At 32.5% G+C, this 19,128-nt stretch overlaps 1 protein-coding gene across 1 annotated transcript in view; it reads right to left on the minus strand.

Moving 5' to 3' along the window:
- Positions 1-19,128, minus strand: part of LOC105165892 — a 24,825-nt gene that overhangs the window by 2,829 nt on the left and 2,868 nt on the right. The window contains exons 7-16 of the mRNA XM_020695447.1: positions 17,087-17,314; positions 6,170-6,233; positions 3,785-3,852; positions 3,108-3,343; positions 1,722-1,856; positions 1,308-1,454; positions 966-1,139; positions 393-720; positions 204-291; positions 23-90 (exon numbers count right to left, since the gene is read on the minus strand). Coding sequence (XP_020551106.1) covers positions 23-90; positions 204-291; positions 393-720; positions 966-1,139; positions 1,308-1,454; positions 1,722-1,856; positions 3,108-3,343; positions 3,785-3,852; positions 6,170-6,233; positions 17,087-17,314 — 1,536 coding nt within the window. The remainder of the gene's footprint in view (positions 1-22; positions 91-203; positions 292-392; positions 721-965; positions 1,140-1,307; positions 1,455-1,721; positions 1,857-3,107; positions 3,344-3,784; positions 3,853-6,169; positions 6,234-17,086; positions 17,315-19,128) is intronic.

Raw genomic sequence — 19,128 nt, forward strand, 5'->3', positions numbered from 1 at the left:
ATGTGATTTATGTAGTTAATACGAGATACGAAGATTCTGCATTCATACCATCAATGCCCATATTAAAACCATCCATTACTTCTTCATCACCTAATTCAACAAAAGACAAAAGGTTACAAATCATTAATTAAAGCAAAGGTAACACATCACCAATACACTACGTCAAGAAACATGATAGGATTCATTCATCGCAAAAATTATACCTAGGCGAAATTTGCAAGGATTTTTGCCAGCGCTACTTTCAAATACTACTCCACTTTCCTTCAACATCGCAGTGAAATGAATTCTGACCTAAAGTCCAAGCAAATATAATTACAAACAAAATCTTTCAACATTAACAAGCAAAAATACAAAAAGCTAATGTACGAGATATTATGCTGACATGAACGTACCTTTCTCCCACGTAGAGCTAATTTTCCTTTAGGATCTCTCTTAGCCAATTCTTCAATAATCAACCCATTCGGTAAAGACTGTGCTTCACATCGCTTTTCAATTACATCATCCTGCTTGTACCCGACCACCTTTTCCTCATTTGGCTCATACACAATTACCTTCCCTTCATTCCGAACCATATTGCATATGCTTGTACGAGAACTACCTTCCACTTTTACTTGTGATTTATTTATTTTACTTTTAGATATTTTTTTTTTCTCCAAAGTCCTCTTCTTGGACTTGGACTGAGTATCCAAGGGAAGTGTGTCATGTACAATGTTAAAATCACTGCAATGATAAAAGCTACAATCAAATGACAGCACTGAAAGTAGAAAAAGAGATGACAACAAATTTTACTCTAGTGAAATTTGTGCTTGACAAAAAAATCTGCAAACTCATATATCAGGCTTTCTGTACTCTACATTTGCTCATCATTAACTCAAGAATATTGAAAGACCACACACTTAAAATCTTATGATATTGGAGAGACATTGAACCTTTAGCATCTCTAGCAAAGATAAAAGAAAACTCACGCATCAATCATTGCTTCATCATGATCTGTCAGTATATCCTTCTTATTAGATATATCAAGTCCTTGATTTATCATCACGACTTCAATCGCTGTCTTCAAATTTGCAACCTCAGCTGAAGACCCCATCAATCCACCTATATCATCCACCTTCTTCGATTCTAGATCACTTTCACAGCTAACAACACAAGACCAAGGACATGGTCACAATCATCTTCCGTGTTTAAATATAGTTTATAAAGATTTTACTTGAATAAAAGATTTCCAACAACATAAGGTTATATTATGTATGAAATCAGTTCAAACCTTTTTTCTATTTTGAGTTCAAAGGGAAAGGCATTCTTACATATTTGTTGAGTCATTCGGTTGAATGTGATCACACACGTTCTGAGCTGAGTGTGTGCCATCATCTCCAACAACACCTCTATTTTTTAGACTATCAATAATCACCATCATCTCCTCTTGAGATTGATCTTTATCACTTAACACAAGCCTTCATAAATCAGCAAATAAACAATATGAAATTTTAAGATAGGTACAAAATGAACAATATTACAATTGAAAACACAACCTTTTTCAGTTTTGAGTTAAAAGGAAAGGACATTCTTACGCATCTGTGGAGTCATTTGGTTGAATGTGACTCGAAATGGAACATAACAAAGTTAAAGAAATTATTGTTTTTGAACAAAGAAGATAAATTTAAGAAAAATAATCCACATAAGAAACTTATTACAAAGTTATAATCAGTTATACATGTTACCTTCGTTGTTGACAACTGGCCTCAATTACATCTTCGTTTTCCTTCAGTTCACAGTCATGGTTGCCAACAGCTTCATCTTTGCTCTCGATCAACCCATCATTTTGATCAAACTCAACATCAAACTTCTTCTTGCAGCTTCATCTTTGCTCTCGATCAACCCATCATTTTGATCAAACTCAACATCAAACTTCTTCTTGAGCCGTCTAAACATAGGTTTCTTAGTCTTCTTTTTTCCTGAAAATATTATCTCAATGCTTAAATCAAACAAATGGTCTAACTAAAATTAGATATACCAAAACAATCAATAGTGTTAGCATACATGATCAAGCACCCAAAAAAACTAAAGAGTTTTGGTATACCAACATATAGTATTCCAAAGTTTTATATCATGTCACCATGTCTAGTTTGCTTTTCATTGACAAATTGTTCCCAACACACAAACACATTAATTCTATCTGTAATACCAGATACCTAAACCTACTTAATTTTCCAAAATGACTCTTTGACTTTCACTCTGAGAGCTAACAAGATACATGCGTTTATAACCGCAAATAAAGGAAAAAACATGACATCATCTACTATTTGCAATACTAAAAGACATATAATATATTTGACATGTAAATTTATTTATCAATGAGAAAGTTATCATGTCATAAGAATGGAACTTCCCTAAATAATTTATAGAGTAGCTACATAGTCCGAAGAATTTAGCGAATGTTTATTTAAACTTTTAAACACAAACATTATTACAGAAAGTTGATTAACCAATTTAATAGGAACAATCTTCTCCTTTAACATACGTAAAAAATAATAATTATCTTGACATAAACATACAATGCTTTATATATCCCAATAATTATAGGGAAAGTTGTGTAAGTGTAACTATCGCATAGGAATGAAAATATCCTTATAAAACATCAACAACAGAATTACAATGATATTTAATTTAACATAGGTTGCCTTAAACATACAAGTGTGTACAAAGAAAGTTTATGAATATGAGACTAAACCTACAAAATATTTATACGAAATCATAATAATTTCAAACAAACTAAGCACATAATCAAGATTCAACATCAAATATATGACGAACTTATCGGGGAAGGTGGCGAAACTGGTAGCTCGCTATCATCAATAAAACTATCTTCGTATTCGTCATCTTCAGGGTTATAAGAATCCCCTTCACTATCTTCAATGTTGATTCCATATCGATCTCTATTGTGTTCAGTATAGGAACATAAAAAACTATGAAATATGACTCTTTAGTATAACTAATTAACGTATCCTAGTTCTACATAATCAAGATTGGATCTACAGATGCTAATTTAATGAGATAAAAAAAAAAGCAAGAAATTTAAATAAAACACTTAAAGATGAGAAGGATACGAATCACTGTCAGGAAAATTAGGTTTATCGTCACGGACAAAATAACCCGTCAAATGAATACTTTGCTGGCCGATCACTGAGAAGATCAAGTCGTGTACCTCGTCGAACTCCAACTCCAAACGGCATGACTCAACTTTACATGGTACCAAAGCACATAGGATAATTGGTCTCCTCTTCCTCCCAACACTACATTGGACAATGGTCTTTTCCGTCGCATTGCCAATCCCCAAAGACGCCTAAAAGACAATAAGTATTCAACATGATATCAAGTTAATCACACACAACAATCAAACAAATATAAGAAAGAACAGTTCAATTTTGTTCTAAATAGTATTGAATATGATATCAAGTTCTATCACACACAAAAATCAAACAAATAGAATAAAAGATGGTTCAATTTTGTTATAAACAATATTCAATATGACATCAACTTTAACGAACACAAAAATCAAACAAATATAACAAGAAATGAATTCAATTTTGTTCTTAATACTGTTCAATATGTTATCAAGTGCTATGATATCATACACGAGAATAAAACAAATATAACAAAGACTATTTCAGATTTGTTCTAAGCAGTTTTGAATAAGATATCATGCTCTATCACACACAACAATCAAAAAATATAACAAAGAACAATTCAATTTTGTTTTAAGCGGGGATGTGATGGATCTTACCTGAGTAATTCGAAGTCTTTTACCATCTGAGTTAGAAAGGACACGTTGCCCAGGCTTCACCTCAACTCCTTCACAGAGATATATAAAGTCAAACAAACAAATAAATATTTATGAATTTCTGAATCGGGAAAGAAATCTATGTAAATTTAGTCTTGAATCTTCTCATGCATAACTCAAAACGGGAGTGTTTGTTTCGCTGATTGTTTGGAAAAGTCAAGAAAATTCAGACGACCAGTGAATCAAACAAACAACGAGATATAAAGTCAGACAAACAAAGATATATATATTCATAGGTTTCTCTAACGGGAAAGCAAGGGATGTTATTCATTCTTCAAGCTTCTTACACAAAACTGAAAATTGGAACAGTCCAACACAAACACTCAAAAGTCAAGAAAATCCACACAACAGTGGAACAAATACACAAAGACATCTTCTTTCTTCAGTAATTTTACATTGAAACATTTTCACTTAGTAGATGACTACAACAGCAACTCTTTTCTTTGAACAGTGAGATAACACACGAATACATCTTCTTTCTCCAATATTTGTTTTTAACTCATGTTAAAATTGAAACTTATTCTCTAACGACTGATGAAACTCTTATCTTCAACCATTAGTATCATTGTAATAACCCGAATCGGAAGTCCTTATGCGAAGAATTAAAAATACAAAATGAAAAGAAAGAGATAAGCAACTGAATATGACATACCCCAAAAAGCCATAGTAAATCGATGTGAAGTTGGAACTGCTGATCTTACTCTTAGCCCTGTTGGCCAGAATGAGTTGAGAATGTACGAACCAAGACAGAAACTCTCAGAACAAAAAACCTTCAAAGTGGGTATGATCTTGAATTCCTTCCTAGCTGCAGAGTTGCCTCTTCCTATCTCTCGCTTAATACTCTTAAATGGAACTTGGAAGCAAGCGCGGGAGAGAGAGACCATCCGTATCTCTAAAAATTCTTACCGTATATAAACAAAGCAAGTATATATTATTTCTATTTTTAAAATTTTTTATCCAAATTAAATTTAGTAGAACTAAATTAATAATATGACAAGTGTATCTTTATTATATTTTAATTTTTTTTATTCAAATTAATTTAGCATAATCAGATACAAATCTGATATATTTACCATATAATTAATTAATTTTCTTAAACTATATATCCATCATTCTATATATATATTATATTGCCATATAATATAAGTTAAGAGATTCCAATATACTATAGTTACAGCTGCCAACTTTTGTTGTTGTGACGTAAAACGTCTCATCCTAATCATTCTCAATTACATTTCTCTTTTGTAAATCTAGTGTTTTTTTATATTTGCAGGGTCACTTTATTCCACAATAATAAGTTAAGGAAAGACTCAAAATGGGAGTTTAACATTATGAGTAATTGTGATCTCATTTTATTTCTATTTGAAAAAATAAGTTTTCTTGATATAAGATTTTTCATATTCCTTTTGATTGAGCATAAGATAAAGTATAATGATAATAGTGTTTTCTCTTGGATTTATTTGAAGATAAATTTGAAGTAAACAACGAAAATGTTAATTTCAATGGTTTGAGTTAAAGGTTCACAGATAAGTAAACTCAATAATCTTATTTATCATCAATCTAACGGTTCATATTAGTTTATCTAAATGAACGTTCAGGATTTAATATGATGAATGGTCCAAATTTATACATTATTTTGGTATTTATTACTAGTTTTTCATCTGAAGAGGGAATAAAAGAAAATTTTAGCGTGAGATAATAAGAAAAAATATGTGAAAAATTATAAATTATAATAAATGTGAAAAAGTGAAAGCGAGAGAAAAATGTGGAATAGTGGGTGGTTAAGATAAACAAAAAAATATAATGTGAAATTATTAAAAAATATTCAAATTATTAATTTGATCAATTTTTTAAAAGAAAAAAACAAAATGAATGATAAATTTTCGTATTTAAAAGTTGGCACGACAAAAGATTTTCTTTTATAATAATATACATAGATAGATATTTAGTATATATGAATCATTTATATAACATAAATAAATAAATATTATTTATTATATCGATATAGATATAGATAAATATTATGATTGTAATATATATATAGGAAAAAAATACAATTTAGCCTCCTGTGATATTGTAAATGTGCAAATTATCCCCTATAAAAAAAAAATAGTAATTTACCTCCATGTGCTTTTTCAAATGCAACAATTTAGCATATATATTTTTTAAAATTAAGCAATTCACCTCCCTAGACATGGGGTAAATTGTTTCATTTTAAAACATATCAAGGAATAAATTGCTATTTATTTTTTATAAAAAAGTAATTTATTCATTTACAACATTATAAAAGAGTAAATTGCATTAAACTCTCTATATATATATAGCTACCTCCAGAATCCTTCCCCAGCCCACCCGCCACCGCAACCCTCTCCCAACTCCCGTCCGCCTGCCGCTGCAAAGATTTTTCATAAGCCAGAAAATCAAGTTGATTCCATGTTGGTGCCTAGTCAACATCTCAAAAGTAAATCTCTCAATAAGCATGTCGACAACCAAAGGAACAAGCATTCCTAACCTTACCAATGCGTCGTCTCCTATACTTAGCTCTCGATCAACCCTGCAATCAAATGATAACATTGAAATAGAAAGACTTGGTTAATGAGAGACCTTATATATTAGTAGGGTGAATAGCAATTTATTTTTTTATGATATTAAAAATGAATAAATTATCTTTTTATCAAAAGTAAATAGTATTTTATCTTTTTATGCTTTAAAAAATGAAGTAATTTATTATTTTAGATAAGGAAGTAAATTGTTTCATTTTTTAAAATATAAGTAGGTAAATTGCTATTTCATTTTTCATAAGAGGGTTGTTTACCTATTATCCATAACAAAAGTAGGTAGATTGCAATTTATCCTATAAAAATTTGCAGATTTTTTCGATCAAGCACAAATTTCGATTTTGGGGAAAACTTGGATCAAAGAACTCAAAAATCCAAAATCCATAGAAGAACAACCTTTTATTGGCATCACTTTTATTTTTAAAATTTTAAAATTAATTAATTACTTTTAACTATCTTTTGATTGTTATTTTTTATTTCTCCAACGTTATTTATTATCTTTTGTTTGTCAATAATTTTTTATAAATCAAAATATTAATATTAACTTATTATATTAATATATATTTTAAAGGTACTTTTTTACTCCATAAAAATAAATAAAATAATTTATATCATATTCAATTTTAATATATTTTAAAAATTAAGCACGTATGTAGATGTGCCACACTTATTAATTTTTATAAATTAAATGAAGAGCATATATTCCATTTCTTTTCTACTTATTACTTTTCGTTTACACGTTTTCTCATTAATTTTCCACTTGTTTCTCTCATCTCTTTAATTTCCACATCATTTTCTTCCTTCAATAGGTTTTAACAACCCCTCCTAATCTTCGTAGTCATACATTTGAGTGTTCCAGACACCCACTAAAACAATAAGCAGCGCATGCGCGCCACCTCAAATGCCCAGAATCTGGTGCTACTGTAGATCATATTCAAACTTGTTGCCTCCAAGAATTTGAAGTTGCAGTTAAATGCTCCTGCAGATCAATGTTGATGGGGAATGCCCTAAAATTTGGTAAAGAACAATAAAATGGACCAGGACCCGTGCATTTGGTATTGGGTTGGGTTGTGGGAAACCTGACCCAGCTTTATAACCCAAAAACAGAACCCAGCCACCGCACGAAGCAAAGCCGTTCAATCAGGAGTACGGATGTGCCAGATTATGACACATGCCCCAAGCAACAGTGTATATGTGGGCCCTATAAATACCCCGATATACATCATCTGAGGTAATCAATGCTTTGTTATTTTCGACCTTACTCTTCTTCGATCGCATATTTCTATATCGACCAAACTGACTTGAGCATTGAAAGATTTTAGTCGGGGACGAACCCAACAAGCTTGACATTGATTGTTTTATCCTCATGACCCAATACCGATATAGGGAGACTACGTGGCTTATATTGGATCGTCCAACAAGGTTGCATATTTCGAGCTAGATCAGTTGGCGCCGTTTGTGAAAAATTGAGGACCGCCATCTTGGAAAAATGGAAGGAACTTCGAGAGAAAATATGCATACATTAGAAGATATGCTTAGGCAAGTGGAACCAATGGTACAGTTAACAAGGGAGGAGCTGCAAAAGTTGATGGAAGAAGCGGGGAGGATCGTGGCGTATGAAAGGAGAACAACCATCCCATTGGGAAAGGAAACAGCCAAGAGGCAATTATTTAGAGATCGGGATATCGAAAGAACCTTGGAAAATGCGAGCAGAAGAGAGCCCGAAAAAGGTCGTGAACCAGTATCTTCGAAAGTGGGGTCTAGTAGCAGGGAGAGAGTTAAGTGAAGAGAACTAGCTATCTCTCGAGTTGAGGTAGATAGTGTGGGAAGGCAAATCGAATTGTTAGGGAAGCAAATTTGAATTAAAGAAGAGGGTGAATTGGTGGCTCATAATAGAAATTCAACTTTCAATACCAAGATACTGATGCAAGTGGTGAATTCCAACTTCAGAATGCCCGACATACCCAAATACGACGGGACAAAAGATCCTTAGGATCATGTTGCGATGAACTTGTATGGACAATCCAGTCCAATTATGGCTAGACTGTTGACTCTTGCAGGTAAAGCGCAGGAATGGTTCACAAGTCTATGCAGCAATAGCATTGAGTCCTATGAACAATTATTGCAAAAGTTCACCTTCCACTTCGCCAGCAAAAGAAAGCAAAAATTGCGATGAACTTGTATGGACAATCCAGCCCAATTAGGGCTAGACTGTTGACTCTTGCAGGTAAAGCGCAGGAATGGTTCACAAGTCTATGCAGCAATAGCATTGAGTCCTATGAACAATTATTGCAAAAGTTCACCTTCCACTTCGCCAGCAAAAGAAAGCAAAAACAGATTGCCACTTACTTGTTCACGATAAAGCAAAGAGAAGATGAGTCGCTGAAAAGTTTCAAGGAAAATTCAATAATGAGACGTTGGAGGTACAGGACCATAGGATTGACATGATGGTAAGCATATTGATACACTGATTGAAGAAAAGGTCCTTAGCTTCCCCCCTAGCTTGAGACCCACCCGCAGGCACGAAAGTATATTGATGAGGAAGAAATGAATGCAATGAGAGATGGAGAATGGCGCAGCAGGGATCGTGATAGAAATCGGGATTGGATGAGAGATGGGGGTGGTAAGCGGACAAAGTTTGATAAAGGGAGAGAACCACTCTATCAGGCCAAGTATCGTAACGAAAGTTTTGATGATGGTCAAACGGTCTGATCTGCTGAAATGGCCCCGACACACCAGGTTTACATCGGCCAAGAAATACTCTAACAAATACTGTAGGTTTCATAGGGAAAAGGGGCACGACACGGAAGATTGCTTTCAGTTGAAAGATGAAATTGAGAGGTTGGTAAGGTAAGGATATTTCAGGGATCGGATACTCGGTGAACACAGAAAAGATATAAACGAAGCTGAGAGGAGAGAAGTAGATCAAGAAGTAGAGACAGGTTCGCGAACAAAGAAAGGGAAGAGAGAAGCATAATGTATCGAGAAAATGCGCCTGTAAAGGGTGTTATTCACACGATAGCTGGAGGACCAATTGGAGGGGATTCTGGAAGAATAAGGAAACGACATGAAAGAGAGGGTAGATCGAGTAGGAAGAGTGAGTTCGTGATGAACACAAAGCAAGAAGAGAAAATCATCTTCGGAAGTAAGGATTTGGAAATTGAGATGGGATCGCAAAATGACCCCATTGTGATAAAGATGGACATAGCTAACTTCATAGTCCACAAAGTACTGGTAAATAATGAAAGTTCGGAAAATAACATCTTTAGTGACGTGATGAGAAAGATGGGGCTGGATAATGCTAAGTTAGAGCCAGTGCATACACCCTTAGTAGGATTAGGGGTAGTGAAGTAACATCGCAGGGCACTATCGTGCTCCCAGTTTCTATTAGGGATGAACCAAGACGAAGAACCCTGATGGAAAATTTCTGGTAGTAGATATTCCTTTCGCTTACAATGTTATTTTAGGAAGACCAAGGATTGAACTTATTCAGAGCCATAGTATCGACCTACCATCTGAAATTGAAGTTTCCAACAAGAAATGGTATTGGCGAAGTATCCTGTGATTGTAAGGAAGTGAGAAGGTCTTACAATTTATTTGAAGAAGGGCAGCTCGAAAGAAAAGAAATGAAAAATTGAAGAGGACCTCGATCGAAGGGGCTGTAAACCAGATCGGATAGAACCTAGCGAGGACCACAAGTTGATAGAGCTCACCACAGGAGAGTCCAATAAAATGGCCAAGATCGGGGCACGAATGAGCGAATAGTTGGGAACAATGATGATAGAGTTCTTAAGGGATGTAGACATGTTTGCATGGCGTTCGTCAAACTTCAAAGGGATAAACCCGGAAGTGATCGTACACAGGTTGAACGTTGATCCGATGGTGCGACCAGTCTAGTAGAAGAAGAGATCATTCGGCATGGAGAATAACCACATTATTGAAGAAGAGGTCAGCAAATTGCTTAAAGGAGGGTATGTTTCCGAAATACAATAAACTGACGGTTGTTGAACATGGTGGTCATGCCAAAATCATAAGGAAAATGGCGCATGTGCACGAACTTCACTGATTTGAACAAAGCTTGTCCAAAGGATCCCTACCCATTGCCAAGGATTGACATGCTGGTTGACTATACAGCCGGATATGAGCTAGTTTCTATGATGGATGCTTACCAAGGAACCATCAGATCTTCATGGCAGAAGAAGATTGAGATAAGACGTCCTTTATAATTGATGGTGGTATTTATTGCTACAATATAACGCTTTTGGTTTAAACAACGCAGGTGCCACTTATCAAATGTTGGTGAATAGGATGTTTAAGGAGATGATCAGAAAAACTATGGAGGTCTATATAAATGACATGCTCGTGAAGAGCGAAAGGTCGGAGAAAATCACTTGATGCATTTGAAGCAAGCATTTGACATAATGAGGATGTACGGTCTGAAGCTAAACCCCACCAAATGGACTTTTGGGGTAGGTGGAGGAAATTTTTTGAGCTATATGGTCAGCGAGCGGGGAATCTGAGGCGAAAATCAATTTATTCTAACTGTTCCAAAATCAATTCCAAAAAAATTAATTTCACCCCAAATGGAAAGTGGAGGGAAAATCAAACTTAGGAACGATTTTTAAATATTTGATTGTTCCTAAGATGAATTTAAATAAAATCGTGCATAAATGTATAAACTATCCGTTCCTAGAATGATTAACAAAAAAACGTTCTTATAAGTTCTAAAACCGTTCCTAAATATGTCCACAGATTCCTCGTTCACTTCCCGGTTGCAATATGTCAACATCCGAGACCCTAATAAATTTCAAACTTAAACGCATAAAATACTTTTCATATGTGAACATATCTAGTGATCTGATCTAAAATCACATGGTCTGATGCACAGTTCATCATTTTTAACCCCATTGATTTTGTATCAGATATGTTATCTCATTACTTGCATAACAAAAATGTCCAAAACTTCAGCCGATATAGAATTTTTTCAATTTAGTAATATCTAATGATCTGATTAAAATTTTAACGATCTGATTAGGCGATCCAATACAATAGTTCAAGATGTTACTTATATCTATGTAAGACTAACAATCTTATATATCCAATTATACTTGATCTTCTGAACATGTATCAATTTAATTCAAAGCATTATATGTTTGCAATGGTCTTAATTAATTTATGGTCTACTTTCTCTGATCATTAACATGTTTGAGACGATTTTTTCTATATTTTTTATTTTCTTAATTTTTTTGAAAAAATAATTTTCGCACACAATTAGGAACGGTTTTGTTAAAAATGCTCCAAAATGGTTTTTTTGAATTAAACGACATCATTTTCATTTTTAGGAACAATTTTAAAAATAGGAACAATTATTGTTAAAACTGCTGTCAACTGAAACTATGTCGTTTTGGTTATTCGAAATGGTTAATGGAACTACCATTTTTAAAAAAAAATCGTTCCAAAGCTTATTCCAAAAATTAATATATATACAACATTTACAGGATTTTTTCTTTCTCTTCTCCCTTTCTATCCCTCACTCTCTTCCTCTTTCTCTCTTTCCGTAACCCCTGACCCCTCGCCTCCCCTTGTTGTCGGCCGTCGTAAACTGTTGTTACTAATAGAGGTAAGTGATCGATTTTTTTCTTTTTCTCCCTATTTTTGTGATCCCCCCCCCCCCCACCCCCATTCACCCAAATTTTCCTTCATTTTTCCTCCCCCCATTTTTCTTCTTTTTTCCCCCCAACTTTACCTCATTTTTTCCCTCCATTTCTGAAAATATTTCATACATGTTTGACAAAAAAAAAAATTGAAAATATTTTAAAACTATATTTCTGAAAATATAACTGAAATTTTTTTGTAATTTTTTGGAACTTTTTTGTATTTTCTGTAAATTTACCAATTTTTAATCCTCTGAAATTTTTAATACATTTATGTAATTTTAAAAAAATTCAAAACTTTTATGCAATTTTAATTTTTTTTAATTTTCTGAATTTTTTTAAAAAAAATTGTAATTTTTATAAATATTTCTAATAATTTTTTAAAATATTATTGTAATTTTGATAATTTTCTGTAATTATTAAACATTGTAATAAGTTTTTTATAATTTTAAAAGTCTTTAAATTTTTCTAAAAAATTTAACAATTTTCTGCTAATTTTTAACATTTTTCATAATTTTTTTTAAATTATGCAATTATTGTGTAATTTATTGTATAGTGTAATTATTTGTGCAATTTACTATATAATTCTGTAATTTATGCAATTTTTGTGTGTATTGTACATACTGCTTAAAGTTTTTGTGAAATTTATTGTATAGATATGCAATTTATTGTATAATTAGGCTAATTGATGTATATTATTTTTTACATGACATTAGCCCAATATTTCCAATAAAATAATTTTACATCTTAATGTAAATAATCATAAAAATTAGACCAATATTTCCAATAATAACATTATTACATCATAATGTAAATAATCAAAAAAATTACACCAATATTCCCAATAATAACATTTTTACATCATAATGTAAATAATCACAAAACTTAGACCAATATTCCCAATGATAACATTTTTACATCTAATGTAAATAATCACAAAAATTAGACCAACATATAATCTCAATAATAATATTTTTACATCATAATGTAAATAATCACAAATATTAGACCAATATATAATCCTAATAATAATATTTTTACATCATAATGTAAATAATCACAAAATTTAGACCATTAAATAATCTCAATAATAGCCTTTTGACATCATAATATAAATAATCACAAAAATTAGACCAATATATAATCCCAATAATAATATTTTACATCATAATGTAAATAATCACAAAGAATTAGCCATTAAATAATCTCAATAATAGCCTTTTGACATCATAATATAAATAATCACAAAAATTAGACCAATATATAATCCCAATAATAATATTTTTACATCATAATGTAAATAATCACAAATATTAGACCAATATATAATCCTAATAATAATATTTTTACATCATAATGTAAATAATCTAAAAAATTAGACCAATTCATAATCCAAATACTAATATGATTTAAATAATAATGTAAATAATCACAAAAATTAGATCAATATATATTCTCAACAATAATATTATTTACATAAAAATATCAATAATCACAAAATTAGAAAATATTCTCAATAATAACATTTTTACATCATAATATCAATAACCAAAAAATTAGAAAAAGGAGGACGGCTACTAAGGTGGTGGTGAGTATATTATTAATATTATTTTTTTTATATAAAAAATTATTCTTGATTAAAAGTACTAATAATTTTATTTGTTTTGTAGGAGACATTCTAAAATCGCCTCCGACAAACCCCCGGTCCTCGAATCAGGACGATGTGGGAGTTGCTGACAAGAAAATGTTAAATTAAGTTTTAAATTTTTTGTTTTATTTTTGTAATTAGATACTTTTCTTATTAATATAATATTTTTCCATAATTATTCATGTTTCATAATATTTACTACATTTCATTATTTCATATTTATTTAATTAATTAAATTTATGAATACAATTAATTAAAATTTTATCAAATTAATTTAATTATATATCAAAACTTATTGAAATATATAAATTCATTTAATTATTACAATTTATGAAATATATGAATAAATTATAAAATATAAATAATTAAAAAATTAAAAAATTAGGAACGGTTTTAGTAATGGTAAAGAAATGTTACAAATCTAATCCAATGACCATTCGAAATACCAATGATAAAACAGTTCTAAACATGTTCCTAAAAATTGTATTGACCATTCCAAATATCATTGCTAAATAAGTATTCCTAAATAGTGACTGATTGTTCCTAATAACAGTGTTATTTCACTTTATGTACATGTTCCAAACTCAGAGAGGTCGTTCCTAATACCATTACTAAAACAGTTTTATATACGTGTTCCTAAATAAGATTGACAGTTCTTAAAATCGTTCCAATTAAAAAAAATAATTGTTTTAGACAAATTCAATATAACGAAAGATTTTCATAGAGTGTTACAGTTCCCGTCCCAAATAGGAACGTCTTGCTTGAACCGTTCCTTAAATTTTGTAACGCCATTTGTAAAGGATGAATTTCCAACTGTACCAAAATCATTCCAAAAATGGCTCCAAATAAGTTTGATGTCCTGCAAACCGCTCCAAAGACAAAAAAAACGGATCCTAAACCCACTCCAAATCCTGCCTTTTTTTGTAGTAGAGATTTAATGGTATGTTTAATCGCAATTTTTGATTTTTCATGCTTACGCCGCGCTTCCCGGTCCGATCCACTCCCTACAGAACAAAATGAGCAAACACAGAATGTGGGTAAGAAAAAATAAGAAGACCTCGGCACCAATGCCACAAATGCGATTGTGGAACATGTAGGCATTTTTAATATTTATATTTGTTGTAACATCTGTAGAAATTGATTATAATTTTTAAATTAATACATTTTTAACATTAATTATAATTAAAAAGCATTTAAATTTAGAATTAAATAATTTTAATATGTAAAATAAAAAACCGAGTCATGGATCAAACCCTTTTTTAAAAAAGAAAAAAATCTTTAATTGGTCGGCATTGTCCATAACTTGTAATAGAATTGTTATAATTCTTAAGAGAATAATATTTTTATAACAAATTTATTTTTTGTAACATAAAAGTAAATTAGCCGAATAGAGAGAATATCAGGTAGAATATACGCAGTAAATGAATTGGGGTGCATAGCAATTTATCCCCCTGTACTTTTTAAAATAAAGCAATTTACCTCCTTATACGAGAAGTTAAATTGCTTCAGTTTAAAAATTATAAGGGGTAAATTGTTGTATTGCTTCACTTCATGATTGCTCTATTGCTAGATTAATTTGGGCACTCTCGAATCTGCCATCGTAGCATCTGTTGGCGTGGATGGGGGCCCCTGCTGATGGGATTTCAGGTTGTTTTGAGTTGCTGAATATTGAGTAGTCGTCGAGGTTCCTTACGAATTGCTGGGCTATATGGTTATGAAATCCAAATTGCAGGACCCATTGTGCATGGTGCAAGAGGCGTTTGTGTGGCTCCATCAATATCAAGAGAAGAAGGCAATAAAATTATTTAATCCCTTGCCTTCGTCTCTTGATATTGACGGTGCCACACAAATGCGTCTTTCACCACACACAACGGGTCCTGTAATTTGGGTTCCATAACCATTTTGTTCTTATCCTACCACATAGCCCAGTAAATCGTAAAAAACCGTAGCTGCTCCTCAATTTACCTTTCGTAGTTTTTAAATTTGCTCATTATCAATAATTTTGTATTCATGTATATTTAATACTATTTTATTTTCTCAATTTTGATAAATTATTTATTTTACTTACTGACTTTTTATATTTAATTAAACAAGAAGTGATCAAGAAACAATTAAGCTTAGAAAATATTAAGAATCACCTTCACCAAAAAATCCATAAAGACATGATCCATTTTTCTTCCAAAGGGATGAAAATAAATTTGTAATTATTTCTTATCTTGGTGAGAAAATATGTCAAGTTGTTTGCAGTTGGTGATCAGTATATATATATATATATATATATATATATTTATATGTCTTTCCTCATAATTTTAGGAATTGTTCAATATCTTAATGAAAGTATCCAAAAAAATTATAAATTGCGAATGTTGGGATAAGAATAAAATAACTAACATTTTATTCATATACATTTTTGTTTGTGTTGGATCCAAGTTGAGGTTTTAATTATAGAAAGAAAATGAGTAGGGCCTTAAATATGTAAGAAGACAAAGAGATGGAGATTAACATATCATCACAGTCGAAAAAATAAAAATACTTGATTCTTTTTTAATGGCCAAGTAAGAGAGATTCTCTGCATGAGTGATAACAAAATGGAAAAACAGCAGCAAAGTTTATTAGATGAGTTGGATGCATCAAAGTTGGCTCTTTCCATAAAGCAGATATGAAGTTTGAGAGGTAACAGGCTAACACCAACCACGTGAGAATGAGTTTGATGACAAAAATGATGCAAAGGAATATAGAGTTTGCAAAGGAAATTAGGTAAAAGAAGTGATGCATGGTTTTCAAGACTCCGAAGGCACTTGTTGTGTATTAGAAAATGAAGTCAATCACATGAAGAGGTTTGAACTGTGGTAATTGATATCTTCCATATCTCGTATAAGTAGCATTAGTCTATGATTAAAATATGCAATGTCTTTCATTTGCCTTTTTATACAGTATTATAGCTCAGGACGAGCTCTACATAGAGCAAGATTCCGCGCATGTTGCTGAGCAGTAGACTTGTGCAATTAAAGAAGACTATTCATGGTGAAATAGCACCCATGTGCTTGGTTTCAGAAGCAGGCAAAAAATTAAAGTTTCTGCAGGTCCAGGAGACACACCCATCTTACTCATTGTAGTGACAAACTTTGCACAAGAGATATAAAGATTTTCTAAAATGACATTTGTCACTAAAGAGTTGGGAAAAGCAAGGTACTTCATTGAGACTTAGATTGCTCACAAGAAAGATGCCATTCTCTAATCACAAAGAAAATATAGACCTCATCTTCGAGAAGATGGGATCATTGGTTGAAGCTAGAATATATACCCATAGAACAAAATCCAAACTTATGCCATGAAGAATCTGAAGATTTCACAGATGATGTTGGGAGATATAGATGGGAATTACCTCACTATTGAGAGCATTACATGCAGTCCCCCGATCAGAAGGGTCAATAGAGAGTAAGGTCTCCATGAGGCCCACAGCAGCATCAGGAAGATACTTAAAGGTTTCAGCAATTCGCCGTCTATAGGGCTGAATAGGCTTAAACACTGGTGAATGAGGTAATTTTGACTTTCTCCAATAATCCACAGAGGGAGAACCACAAAGCTTGAATATCTTGTGCAATTGCTCAACCTACAATGTTCAAGATAAATTAATTCCAGGAACTGTATACAGGAAATATCATAGGGTGCTGCACGTCTCATAAGTACCCATGACTGAAGTGTCATAGAAGCAAGTCTAAATCATAACTATCAATTTTTGCATTAGCACAGTTCATTCCATTATTGCAGGGAAAAATGCTTTGCAATTCCTCCTTTGAACTGACACTTTCAGCTGCAACTGAGCACCTCAAGTGGGTAAATGACATGCAATGGAAATTAGTGATGGCAATGGAAAGTAGAAGCCATAAGGAGTAGGTATACACTTATTGAGACAATGGAATATGGTAGGATTGAATTATTGAATATTCTTCACTCGACAACCTCCACCTCAGAAAAGTATTAGATGAGTACAGACACCTCTATTAAGTGCACACTTAAGAAGAGGAGGAATGAATAGTAGCCTTGTTAAGTCTCTCCTTATTCAGCTATGAAATAGATATTCATTAGCACAAATCCATGTCAAAAATGCTTTAAAAGCAAGGAGGAAGTGTTACGACTGTCATATACAGAGGACACATTCTTTGGTTAAATCCCATCGAACGACAGAATGCTCATAATAGAAGCTAGTGTGAACAATCAGGTCTTAGACCGAACGTGAACATTTGACAAATATGCTGAATTTGGTTGTTCGACAACACCAACTTGTTTTACTTAAATTTAAATGTCTAGATACTTCTTAGGGAGTAGAAAATTGCACTAAACTATGGAGCATGCACCTCCAATCATGTATCAAACGTTAGATCACGTAACTGACTCAATAACAGACACATTCTGATCTGGTGCCTCTTGTTTTATCGTTCTTGCACACCTTTGCAGTACTACATTTTACAAAATATAATGGCCTGTTAATCAATGTAATGCTTTGCGGCAGAAGTTGGGAACAGATAAGTATAGTTTATGGCAAAAACACTGAGAGAAGCTACATAAAATTTAAAGCAGATCTACATGCACGGTGGCAATACTAATAACAAAACCCCGAAACAGAGTGCTATTTTCAAAGAATCCATATATGCATCTAAAAGTAATACCTGAAGCAAGCAAGAAGTTAAGGACATCTATGAGCAGAGCAGCAACTACCCTAAAGCTCGACAAAGAAAACTTCATAAAGCTTGTGGAGTTGAGCTTGGAGGGATCTGTGAAGATCGGATGGGATAATACCCCAAAAGATACCAAAGCCAGCATCCTTGCCGGAGACTCGAATGGCGCGATAGCAGACTGGCTGGGAAGGCTTATCAAGATACACTTCATCAGAGATGGATACTTCGAAAGAAGTAGAGCAGAAAAGACTGGAGAGTATGCACAAGCTCTCTTCAGCCTTGAGTTAAGAAGTATTTGCGCAGTAGATGAATATATCTATTGGTTCCGTAAGTATTTCTTCTAGAGTGGAGTAGCAATAGAAGTAGCAGGTCCAATGTTCTTCGCAAAGATATGCAGTCCATGGAGGAAAATATTTCATCCAGTCATACAAAGTACTTGAAGGACAACTAGATTCAGTGGCGCGAAGAATGTCTTTCCTTAAAGACAAACTGAAGGATTGATATTATAAAGCATCCATCCAGAAGAATATGAAAAGACTAAGAGGTAAAATCAAACGAACTCCTCTTTGTTGTGATAACAATGATTTTCCAACTGTTATAGGAGAATCAAGCGAGCCAAGGAAAAGGAGGAAGTAGAATAATGACTCCTACCCCAGGAGTTCAAGGAGAACCTTTTCCTGATGAAGATCATGGTGGTCCAAGTCCAAAGCTAGAGCATATAAATCTGGACAAAGAACAGGACCAACAA

Source organism: Sesamum indicum, linkage group LG7 (genome assembly GCF_000512975.1).
Source record: "Sesamum indicum cultivar Zhongzhi No. 13 linkage group LG7, S_indicum_v1.0, whole genome shotgun sequence".
NCBI classification, from domain to species: domain Eukaryota; kingdom Viridiplantae; phylum Streptophyta; class Magnoliopsida; order Lamiales; family Pedaliaceae; genus Sesamum; species Sesamum indicum.